This window comes from Gasterosteus aculeatus, chromosome X, assembly GCF_964276395.1.
Source record: "Gasterosteus aculeatus chromosome X, fGasAcu3.hap1.1, whole genome shotgun sequence".
In the NCBI taxonomy this organism is placed as follows: domain Eukaryota; kingdom Metazoa; phylum Chordata; class Actinopteri; order Perciformes; family Gasterosteidae; genus Gasterosteus; species Gasterosteus aculeatus.
The window spans coordinates 2,328,262-2,340,258 of NC_135698.1; the positions used below are offsets into that span (position 1 = coordinate 2,328,262).

General features: G+C 47.8%; 3 protein-coding genes across 3 annotated transcripts; 2 read left to right on the plus strand and 1 right to left on the minus strand.

The window, feature by feature from the left end:
* The first annotated feature begins 1,224 nt into the window (after positions 1-1,224).
* LOC120809598 (protein preY, mitochondrial) lies at positions 1,225-2,976 on the plus strand. Its single transcript, XM_040163518.2, has 2 exons — positions 1,225-1,787; positions 2,310-2,976. Exons 1-2 carry the CDS (start codon positions 1,489-1,491, stop codon positions 2,452-2,454), a joined length of 444 nt encoding a protein of 147 aa, XP_040019452.2. The 5' UTR covers positions 1,225-1,488; the 3' UTR covers positions 2,455-2,976.
* On the minus strand, positions 2,865-6,747 carry LOC144383690 (uncharacterized). The gene is made up of 3 exons (XM_078082282.1): positions 6,684-6,747; positions 4,308-5,616; positions 2,865-3,453 (listed from the first exon to the last, which is right to left on the minus strand). Exons 2-3 carry the CDS (start codon positions 5,610-5,612, stop codon positions 3,316-3,318), a joined length of 1,443 nt encoding a protein of 480 aa, XP_077938408.1. The 5' UTR covers positions 5,613-5,616; positions 6,684-6,747; the 3' UTR covers positions 2,865-3,315.
* A 3,114-nt stretch (positions 6,748-9,861) lies between these two features.
* On the plus strand, positions 9,862-11,980 carry LOC144383626 (parathyroid hormone-like). Its single transcript, XM_078081899.1, has 3 exons — positions 9,862-11,006; positions 11,150-11,244; positions 11,345-11,980. Exons 2-3 carry the CDS (start codon positions 11,150-11,152, stop codon positions 11,511-11,513), a joined length of 264 nt encoding a protein of 87 aa, XP_077938025.1. The 5' UTR covers positions 9,862-11,006; the 3' UTR covers positions 11,514-11,980.
* Positions 11,981-11,997: the final 17 nt, after the last annotated feature.

Here is an 11,997-nt window from a genome sequence, read left to right on the forward strand (position 1 = left end):
CTTTTTAATCTTACTTCAGGCCAAACCCATTACAACAAATGTTCCCCTTTGTTTTGGAATTTAGGATCAATAGCGCTTTGACATGAAACTTTCTAATCCTATTTGTCATTTGAATTTTTTTCTAATGGCAGCACATAATCACAACCGTTGTTCTCTGGGGTCAAACTTGACCCCCATGTGGAAGTGGATTTTTCACCCATGTGAGTTACACATTTAATAACTTCATTGAAGTACTTAATTGAAGATTAGCAACATTTGTTTTATTCCGTCTGAAACGTAAGGGCAAGACCATTTACCTTGTTTTTCAGTTAAAAAACCCAACATATATTCAGGTTCTCCCGGGTCATTTGACTCTTTCTCATCATAATAAGTCCACTTCTGACATTTCAGCTTCAGATTCCACCCTCAGCATAATGTTCATCATTTTCCTTCACTTCAGACCCGTCTTCTGGTCCTGCAGCGGGTGACGTGGGGGCTTCTTCAGAGGAAGACGTAGCATGTGGTCTGTGTGTTGGAACCATCCCCTCATCATTATTTCCTCATCATTATTATAAACGTGCAATGCTCAACGCCTGTGAGAAAAGAGGTGTTCTTGTACCCGTTCGCCTCAAACTTCCAAGATGTTTTGGAAAGCAGCCCGACAATTTGCCTCATTGCAGTGGACTGATCCCCGTGGACAACAGAAGTTATTAAATTCAATAAATCAGCGGTTCCCAAACTCAAGAACGCCGCGGCCCAATTTGAAATCTGAAAATCTTTTGCGGCCCACCCAAACCTTTAATCACAACTCTGATCAAATCATAAACTAGGGATGATTAAATTACCTTAAGATTAAAAATGTATTAACCGACAATGCATGTTTTGTGTACCATTTTCTCCGGAGCTCATATATATTTACTTTAATACTACAAGAGGGCCCATTTGACATTGTTTTGTTTGGCGGCGCCTTTTGTTGAATAACGACATGCGGACAAGAGCAGCCGTTTCGAGCGAGATCCTTATTGTTTTATTAATCTGTTCGTTTAAATTGTTTGTGCTTCATCAATTAATGTTTCACATAACTAATGTGCCGCTAGAATTCTTCAAATAATACTTAAACTGAGAAAAAGATGTGCGTTTTGTATATTATCAATTATCATTAATATATATATATATAAATATATATATATTAATATAATTATAATTTAAATAATACATATTTTTATATTAATTTCAAACTTTTCAAAATTGAAAAATTATTTTTATTTTTAGTACATTTTATTTATTTATCGTAAATGACCTCTCGCGGCCCACCTGCAGTACCTTCGCCACCCACCAGCGGGCCGCGGCCCACACTTTGAGAATCGCTGCAATAAATCACTCATAATTCAATCATTTTCCTAAACATGAAGAAGAGCATAGTATCAAACAACTCATTTCAGACTATTCGATTAATACAAAATATATTTTACGGGAAATTATTTCGTTTGGGGTCAGAATAATTTTCTTATGAAAAGCAGTCGACACGCGGAACTAATCGAGTTGGTTTACAGGCGGAGGACTCCCATTGCGGTTGCACCGTGCGCGCGCCCTTCCGGTCCTGCCTGCTGCCTTGGCTCGCCGGACATGTATCGGGGTGTCGCGGGCCGGTTGGTGACGGAGGCAGGACGTGTTCGCCGCGGCGTGGAGCGCGCTGCTTTCGGGCCGAGGCTCAGGCGCTTCTCCGGGGCGAAGGACGAGGCGCAGCCGCCTTTCGACCGCTCGCTGCTCCGCTTCCTGGTCTGCCCGCTGTCCAAGAGGCCGCTGAGGTGAGACGACGACGACGGGGGGGTTGTTGAAGGACACTCCGAAACGGGACGTGGCTGATGTCACGGAATAATACTAGATAATAATTATTAATAATATTAATAATAATACTGGAGATCAAAGTGGTAAAAATGTGTGTCACCACACGGGCCGCGAGACAATGTCTCCATTAGTCCACATGACGCATTTCTCAATTTACGTGTTCAACCATTACGTTTCACTGTATTTGGCTTTTAAAGGTCTCTCACATTCAAGTCATGTGACGAAAAAAAAAAGTAATAAATATTCTTATTCTTAATTCTTATGGGCAGCAGCCACTTTCTGAATGGGGACATGGGGAGTGACTGGCGCCTCATTCAGGTGCTGCGGGAAATCTGAGTTTCGCTCTCATCTGCTGTATTTTAAATCTCCTTTCCGCCGCCTACCATGTTATTCCACGCCGAAATAGTGATCCTAAAAGGTTTGTTCGTGTTCATTGACCTATTTTTTTTATTGAGCGCAGAATTCCCCCGTGTCGCCCACAGGTACGAGCCGGAGACCAGCGAGCTGATCAACGACGAGCTCGGCATTGCCTATCCCATCGTTGACGGCGTCCCCAACATGATCCCGCAGGAAGCCAGGCTCATTCAGAAAGACACGGACGTGTCAACCACACCCGCACAAGGCTAGAACCTCCCATCACCCCCCACACATCGGACATCGTATCACAGCGAGAACACGCCCGCTCTGGTATTTAGCTCCTCCCCCCCCGTCGGGCAGCATGTTCTCCCTGTCCGCGATGGTGGGGCTGGTCCCGATAGTGTCGCTGGCGGGCTTGTTCTACTCCGCGGCCGTGGACGAGAACTTCCCTCAGGGCTGCACCAGCAGCAGCAGCCTGTGCTTCTACAGCCTGCTGCTGCCCGTCGCCATCCCGGTCTACGTCTTCTTTCACCTCTGGAGCTGGATCGGGATCAAGCTGTTCAGACACAACTAGGCGCCTCTGCGTTTCGATACAACGGAAATGGGACGCTTTGCAGGACGTGAGGCGGAACTAAACGGGGCGTCATTGCTGCAATGAAATGTAGGGTGGTGGGGGGGGGTGTGACTATAAAGAAAACGAGTCTGTAAATGACACATTTAATATTTTATTGGCACACTGTGTCTGACTTATGTACACTGAAATTAATAAAGACGGTTCTATACAACCTGAAACTCGACTGTGCTTCATTGAAAGCCAAACGGCGTTTGCTAAAGGCGGCACGGTGGGTGAGTAACCGCACAAAGGCTCGTTCAATGAACGGCAATGACAACTTCCTGAAACGCTCCCGGGGCACGAATCTCTGCTCAAATCCCACGTCAACGTGACAGAAGTCTTAACTGCAGAATGACAACATTGGGGGGGGGGAACACTTTAAAGCCCCCGTGAATCGGAAGGATTTCCTGTCAGGTTCAGGTTTGTGTTTTTCTACACGTGTTCCGTGGTGCACGGCTGCTCTTCAACACGCCGCAGACGCCGCTGAGCGCAGGTCGGTCACGTGGTGGGGAGGGGTTTTAGCGTTGCGCCTTCCTGCTTTTCACCTGTCGGCCCTGAGCCAGCTTCATCAGTGGAGACTGTGGCCTGGGGGACTGTCGCTCTCCCTTTGTCTTGAAAAAGAAGGACTCGTTGAGTCTCATCTGGACGGCCCTGACCTGCAGTCCCAACAGGAAGCGGTTTAGTGCCACACATTTAAATACCCCACACACACACACAATGAGGAGCGCAACCTTTTAGAATGACTCATTTTCCCCCGTTAAGATGGTTCAGCTACTGTAGAGAAACGGGCGCCGTCTCTCGCTCTTTAATCTCATTATCTCATCCGCCTTTGTTTCTCCGACGCGCCCTGAAAGCAGCTCCGCATCTCACGCGAGCTTCAGCGCCTGCACAGCATCTCGCCGTCGTAGACCGAGATGTTCGGCAGAGTGTACAACCAGTAATGGATCAACCGATTAACCAATTGATCCATATATATATATATATATATATATATATAAGGCGCACTGTCGTTTTTTGAGGAAATTAAAGCCTTTTAAGTCGCCTTGGGAGTGCGGAAAATACGGTACTAGTAAAGTCGAGGAGACGAGCGTAGAACGCAGCTGCCTTCTCCCTGTTTTATGGGCCACACTCTGCGTAGGGTCCCTTGGTCCCTGTGGAACGCTTTAAAAAGCCTGTTTTTGTGCCTTAAAGTGTTTATAAAATACTCTTACCGAGTGTTTGGAGATCTTAGAGATTTCAAAAAAGCTTTCGAACGCCACTGTTTGGACAGACTTCTTCGGGATGAACAGGAGGCCACTGAGATGATGGATAAACACCTGCTGCTTTAGGTTTGTGCCTGAGCATCACAGCTCATCTCTCCCATTAATACGTGACGACGAACGGATCGCGTGTCACGCAACACGTGACGATCATTGAAAATGCCGCCTATTTGTTTGACGCCAGTGAAGATCCTACAACGGTCCTAGATTTTGGTCCAAAATATGTACAATATAACATATAACGTTGTCACCTGGGTCAGGTTCAGCCTCCCGCCGCGACAGGGCGGCTCGTCCTCGCTGGATGCCGACGTGTCCGCCGTCCTGGGATCCGACTCCGACGGGGGGCTCGGCGTGGTCTTCCTCTCCGGCCGGGCGCAGGGCGGCGGGCGGCCGGAGGGCTCCTCCGTCGGCGCTCCATCTGCCGCGTCTGAGGAGCGGCGTGGACGCAGGTCGGCCTCTTTGCGCTCTGCCGCTGAAGACAGCGTCTTCCCCGGCGAGCCGTCCCCGGGGTCCTTTCTGGCCCCGCGCCGCACGCTCAGGTCCAGGGGCCGCGGGTCCTCCGCGGCTCCGGCCCCTCTGCTCCTCCGGCAGAAGGCGAGGTAGGAGCACAGCTCGGTGGAGAAGAAGTTTTCTGTCTGGGTGGAGGTGTGGAGACGGCGCGGCGCCCCTGAAAGAGGCGGCTCGCGCGAGGCACACGGAGGTCTTCCCGACCGCGCGGCATCCAGGGAGGGGCTCAACTGAAAGGGCCCCAGCGGGACCCTCTTCTCTCGGGCGACGTCCGCTTTGAACCATTTCCCCTCCTCCGGATCCGGGTGCGTTTGGCTCATGCGCTCTTCTTCTTCTTCTGCTTCTTCGTCCTCTTCTCCGTCCGTGAGAAGCACCTGCACCGTCTTCTGCACCTGCAGGTGGGGGTTTTGCGCCTCAGAGGGGTGCAGCCCGCGCCGGGGGGGGGACACGGCTCTGTCGCTGTCGTCGCCGCTGGAAGGCTGTGAGGGCGAAGCCCTGAATGCCTTCTGGGTGATGAACAGGTCCTGACTGTTGACGTCCTCGCCGGGGCTCTGGGATGCGGCGGGGGGCCGTCGGCCGGGTCGGACCCCCGCGACGGCCTCGGGCTCCGAGAGGGCCTTCTCCCTGGGAGACCGCTGACGAGAAGACGGCAAACCGGCTGGTCCGGCTGAGACGACGCTCGGCGGTAAGTTGAACGCCACCTTCGGTTTTCCGCTGCTTTTCTTCTTGCGGTCGTGGTCTCGTTGGAGCTTCTCGGTGCTCCGCGGATTCAGCGTGCGAGGAGGCCGCACAGCGGGCGCGAGGATCAAACCGTCGTCCAGTTCCGAAGGCGACCGCTTTTGCTTCTTTCCTTTTTTATTTTCTTTCTTTTCCTTCGGTGACTTTTTCTTTTTCTTTTTCCTCTCGATGTCTTGCCCTGTTTTCTTGGTCGCGCTGTTTTTGCGTTTCAGGCGTTTCCGCTCCTTTTTTGGGTCTTTTTTCTTTTCTTCTCCCTGCGGCGTCCAAGTCCAGGACTCCCAAAAGACGCCTGCTTCTTCAGGGTCACCCATGAGTCTGCCCAACGGAAAGAGGAGAAGGTTTCACACAGCTCTGAGCCGTAAGACCTCTTGAATCCACAGCCACAGATTTAATCAAGGACACTGTAAGGAAATCTTTGATGAAATCGATCATGTGCATCACCACCGTTATTCTTATTGTTGAGTCAGTCTTATATTTAGTTGGGCTCCGTTGTAGTTCAACACACAACAGACAAATTCAGTTGGACGCGAAACCACAAAAGCCTCCGAATGACCTTCCGAAATAAATGGACGGACTTCTCCTCGGAGCATTGCCTAATAAAAGCGCCAGCCGAATGTGTGATGATTTTGTGTTTTTTAAACGTTTTGGTTTCTACGAGCGTGCGAAATCATTAGCCAAGTTATTAAAATCGATTGCAACTATTTTGCCTGATGAGCAGCAGTGTATTAAAACCCGCGGAGTCGGTTTTTTTGTACACTTTAAACGTTCTTCTGCTCCAGTTGAGATCAGTTCACGTAAAAGCGCGGTTAACGTAGCTCATAACAAAGGTGTGCACTGCAGCTTTAGTCACAGATCTAGTTGGTTAAACTAAGTCACCCACTGCTGCAGGACGCTGTTCTGGGCACCTTTTTACTATTAACGCGTTAACGCGGGGGTTTGCTCTATTAACAGGTGTAACCGGTGCGATTTACTTGGAGTTCATTTTTTGAAATGTAGCGTTATGTTTTATTAAATGTTGCCGTGTTGGAGTTAAAGTCAGTGGCGCGCATCACGTGGGCAGCTCGGTACCGTCCCGGCCGCGTGCGCTCGGCACCCCAGCTGCCGAAGTGGGGACTCTGTATTATTGGTGAATAATTGCCTCAAATTATTGCTGAATAACTGCCTCATAGTCACAGTTCAGTCGCGCGGACTGAGACCCCCGACGCCTTTAGCATAAACGTCAACTTTCTGTGCTTTCACCTTGCGTTTCGCTGTTTAAAAAGGTAAAACTTTATACCAAACGAGGGGTTTCGACCGTAGTACAGTCTGTCACATGACATATCACTGTATAAAAGAATATTTTTCCCAATAACGTCGTAATTCTTGTTAAATTTTAGGCTTACCTCGGCGGCTACTTTCAACTCCAGCTGGGAAACTCAACTTCAAAGGAGACCGCTTCCACCGACCGGTTTCGTGTTGCGTTCAAATGCCTCGCGTAAAGCCCGCTTCCAGCAACCCGAGCCAGCGTGGACTTTTGCATTACATCTCATTTAGCTGACGCTTTCAATCCAAAGCGACTTGCAATACGTGCATTTCAACCACAAGGGTACAAACCCAGAAGAACAAGAAACAAAAAAAGCGCGACAATCAATCAAATTATAAGTACATTATAAGTTCAATTTAAGTGCTACAATTTGTTTAGTGTTTTCAGTCAAGGACTTCTCCTACAACTCGTTATAATATGTAGGCCCAACAGTAGCTTTAATAAGAGGAAGTCAAATACTTTCAGTTAAATTATTCCATTAGGACTAACGATGATAGTTCCAGGTTGCTATTATTTACTATATTTCTGGCAGCACGTGAACGAAGCATTGGACGCTCGTTCACCTGCGGTCCGGATCTTCCCGCGACTTTGAAGCCCAGTCCGCTCCAACGGTGATGCGTTCACGTGCACCGACTGCTCCTAATAAAACCACGAGATGTCGCAGTTTACCGCCAGTTACCACAACTCGGAACAATCTTTGCTGGCCGAGAGTTTTTATCTCTCTCTTTGTGCTTAACAAGAAATGGGACAAGGACGAAAAGGGTCGACAGGTGAAGGTCAAAATAGGACAGGACTGCCGTGATTTAGTCGTAATGGAAAAATAGCGGTGATTATGATCATTATATAGGTATATGTGTTAAAAGTACCAATAAAATTAATATAAGTGTTCAAGTGTGAAGAAATAAATACTGAAATAGGGCTTATCATTATTATCGTATTTACTTGCAAGTAGGATTTATGGCAGTATCACAGTATGTAATAAGTCCATTATACACTGTAAAGTTGTAATCTTAAAAAGTTTTTTTTCTCAAATTGTATTGCATTGTACATCAGAAAGTCAGATTACGCTCTTCCATACTTTGATTGAGATTGTGTGTTTACTTTTAAAGAGCAGTATAATGAAGGCGGTTCAGACATGTTGGTTTCGCAGATTTTCTCCATTCATTTTTCCTGTGGTAAAAAGTAAAGTATAAGTCGAAATCTGATTTTAATGTAAACATTTACTTTTACACAATTAAGAGGGTCAACATGCCGGTACCTGCGTTGTGGTCTTTACACTGTGAGGTCCCGTGATGCTCGGGTCTCTGATAGACATCTGCTGGAATCAGTCATGCTGATGTTATTTGATATTTGATGTGACATTTCATATTTGAATATGCCGATATTACCTTTTTAATCATTTCTCACTTCTTGTGACCCTGTTGTTTCCATAAAAATATAGTTTATAGAGAGGAAACTGTAGAGGGAACAGAAAGACGGGCCTCCTGCTTCAGAACAAACATCATTGCACTGCAGAAAATTGCAGATAAACGTTTCATTACATACATAAACTCAAATGATGGGCTTTACCACCGACTGTGGTGATAATACTTGTAGAATACTACATATGCATGTTTAAAAAGTTATGTAGAAATCTAAAATGCAACTTTAACAGATACAATAGAAAGGCACAGCCTCCTGTGAGACCCGCATGGCGTCCCGGAGTGTTTGTGCAGGGCTTTTATTGTGAAAGGAAGGAACTAAGGAGTGGATCTGGTCAGCGGTGCTTTTGTCTGGGGCAAAAAGGGGTAACAAAGGTCGCTGTCTGGTTTGGACCACAAAGCCTCCCCGTGGTTGTGTAACAGCGTTAAAGCGTGCATCGGTTGCGTTGCTGCAACTCACAAGAATGGACCTTGTCGAAAAGAACATCACTTTTGTGGACGTGTAATAGTTGCAATGAATATTTTGATGTGCACGATCCTAACAGTCTTAACCCAGCACGACTAAACAACACTGCGTGTTTCAACATGAATTGCATCCATAGAAAAACCGGTGGGATGAAGAGAGCACAATGCTGCAGGGCCTTTTAGAGGGAGGAGAAACCAGCTCCGGGAAAACGGGTGTCATGCAAGAGCATTAAACTGCCCAATGCCCAAAGGCTGCTGGGAGACGAGCCTTCTCCCTGAAACCTGCCAATCACAGGGATTTATTTTCAGTTTCTTCATCCAAATCATAACATCGTAACATTACGAAAATGGATAATTTCCTCTTTTTTTTTTCCAGATCTGCACAACATGTTCACTAAGCCAACCAGATCCTTCCGTTCATTCCCCCGAATCACCCTTCGAGTGGTTGGAGAGGATGCAGCATCTGTGCATTCTCACTCATCTCCTTTGGTCACCCTTCTCGGGACATGCCGTCACCCTCTAGAACAGTCAAAGCCCGCCTTGAAATAGCACCACCCCCCCACCCCCCCCTCCCCTCCACCCCTAATGACTGCACCTATTCCGGACACCAGCTGGCCTTACCGATGCATCCGACTTGCAATAACTGTGAATGTCAGGTGAATGTCAGTGCCTGGGGGGGAGGGGGGGGGGTGGTAAAACCTGCGTTGACTTTGACTTGAAGGCTCTAGCTTTGTCACCGTGCCGGTCGCCTTGCTGCCCTTTCGCATGCGCCACGTTACAGACGGGACGGCGAGCTTCAGGATCTGAGGACAGAGGTGTTCGGCGGGGGGAGGAGGGGGGCACGCAAACGGGCCGCAGTGTTACGGGAAAGCCGGTGGAGGTAAATGTCTCTGCAGAGCCCCGCCCATCCCAGTTAATCACTTTATGTTTCAGTTCTTTAGTTTGCTCTTAATAAATGATACTTTACAGCAAATTTAATATCACAATGTAAACACTTACAATTCAATTCATTTTGTGTGGCCCCCAAAAAAAATCACATCGGCACAGCAAAAACTCCTGGATGGGGAGTAAAGGGGAAGGAACCGTAGTGGGAACGACGGAGGACGACCCCCCCCCCCCCCCCTCCCCCTCCTCCGGGGCGAACAGAATGCAATCGATGTCATGTGTGCAGAATGAACAACGTGAACTTTGTGTCCTTACATCGACATTCCCGGCGCCTGCTACATTTAGAAAACCGCGTGGTTACCTAATGCTTAGTGTGTGTGTGTGTGTGTGGGGGACCATAGTTGTCTCTAACGTGACCTCAGGGGTCCCGGGGATTGATCTTACTTGGGACACCTGTGGCTCAAAGCTATGGGCAGGAGGGGGCGGGGTTACCCTGGTGTCTGGGTGACGGACAGTAGTAAAAATAATTCAAACGTTGAAATCGTGAGGATTTGTTTTGGTGTAAAGCGTGTGTCTTGTTAGAAGAACACATAAGCAGTTTGTGCTTCTTGTACATAGAAGTGCTATGATTATGAAATACTCAAGTAAAGTACAAGTACTCAACAGTGGTGTACTTAGTTGCACTGCATCAGCGCTACTTGGAGGTCACGTGCTGCGCTGCTGTCACGTTGACAGCCGTCCACAGTAAGTAGACGGTGAAAAAACTGAAAAAACACTGTATTTTTTAATGAAAATTGGAGATTTTTTTACCAAAGTATTTATTATTATTAGCTTTAAAATGTGCAATTGTATTGGCTGCAGAAATAACCCTTTAAAACTGAATTTAATGTTGAGATACCACCGTGGATGCGAGGCGTCCTTCCGACGGTCAGAAAACTCCCAAGACGCACACAACTTTCATGACCGTGAGCCGGTGACGACAATGGCATCGCCTCCCGGACTCCCACGCACTCTTTGATTCAGCAGGTTCCCGTCTGACGTCAGCTCGGTCTAAAGCTCTTTTTTTTGGGGGGGAAGCAAACTCACGAAAACAATGTTGATTCTTGAGTCCAGTGCGTACGTAACCGGGGCGACCCCCCAAGTGGTCAATGAGAGCCATAAATTCATCCAAACGCTGGTCCTATTGTTGTGAGACGGGTTGGGAGAAAAGAGGTCACGTTAAATGTGTACTATGGATCTGGCCACACTGGAGAGGGGGGGATCCCAGAGGCATGCAAACTCAAAAATCTGCTCATAAAACATTCTCACAAAAACTCTTTTCAACCGAACAAACTGATGTTATGAATAAACTCCACGGTGTTCGACTTGCGACTGCTTTTAAATGTTTGGTCGTGTGTGTTCGTGCATCGGGGTGAGCAGGCTCAACATGCGAAGCATTTCGTTTGGCCTGGTATGACGGTGCTGCCATTCTGACCCCCCCTCCTCTCCAGAAGGTATGACATCAACAGTAATAATGAAGGCACCTCATCAACGGGGCTATATAAGCACTTTGAGTCCAGTGCTTCCATCTAATAGGAGCTCACCCCCCCAAACAGACCACTTCCCCTTGTGGTGCTGGAAGCCTGCGCCAGGTATGTCCCACCAGAGTTGCTTCTTATTCCTTCATGTTCATGGTATTCATGCGCGTTCACGCTATATGGCGCTCAGATTTAAAATCAACCAAGCAACTTGCATTAAAAAAAAAACGCTTTTGACAAATGCTTTTCTTCATCAGATGAAGGTCAACATGCGCGGTCTGGACCGTAGAAACGTGCTCATTTCGCTCTGCATCGTGCACCTCCTCGCGCTCAGTGAGGGGCGCCCCGTAAGGTAAGCCCCCCCACACCGGCCCGTTTCTTTGCATGAAGACCACCTCCACTGCTGCGCGTGACGTCAGCGTCACCCCTTCTGTCGCGTCTCCCGTCCGCAGGAAGAGGGCCGTGAGCGAGGTGCAGCTCATGCACGACCTCGGGGCGCTGAAGCAGGCGCGGGAGCGTCGCCAGTGGCTGCAGAGGAGGCTCCAGGGGGCCCACGCGGGCCTGACGTGGGGCGGCGCGGGGGAGGCGGGCCGGGCGGGCAGGAGAGAGCGGCCCGAGTAGCCGCCGGAGCTGAGCGGCATGACGCCGGAGGAGATCCAGCTCGCGTTGAACTTGCTGGAAAGGCTCCTCAAGTCGAAGCCGTCCTGATTTTGGTTGATTTGATGACATCTTCGATGTTCGCGGCAACTTTGCAGCGTCGTTTCGCTGAATTTTAAGCAACCCTCTTTTTTTTCTATTTAATTATTTGTTGTTTATAACTAGTTGTTCTTGTGGGTGTTTCATCGGGATGTATTTTAATTGTATTTGTTTGACATAATCTATATTATTACATACTTTTATTTATTAAATTGATATTTATGGATTTAACGAAGGGAAACTTCCCCATTGTGTAAATGCACTTTTATTTAACAAGTGTTGTTTTACTTGCTTACTTCCCCAGACTGAAGGTGATAAAGAGATGGACCAACAGTGTTTTGTATATTTTTTATTTTTGTAGGCATGTTTAATATCAAAATATAATTTTTAAAACGAATGATATTGTTTT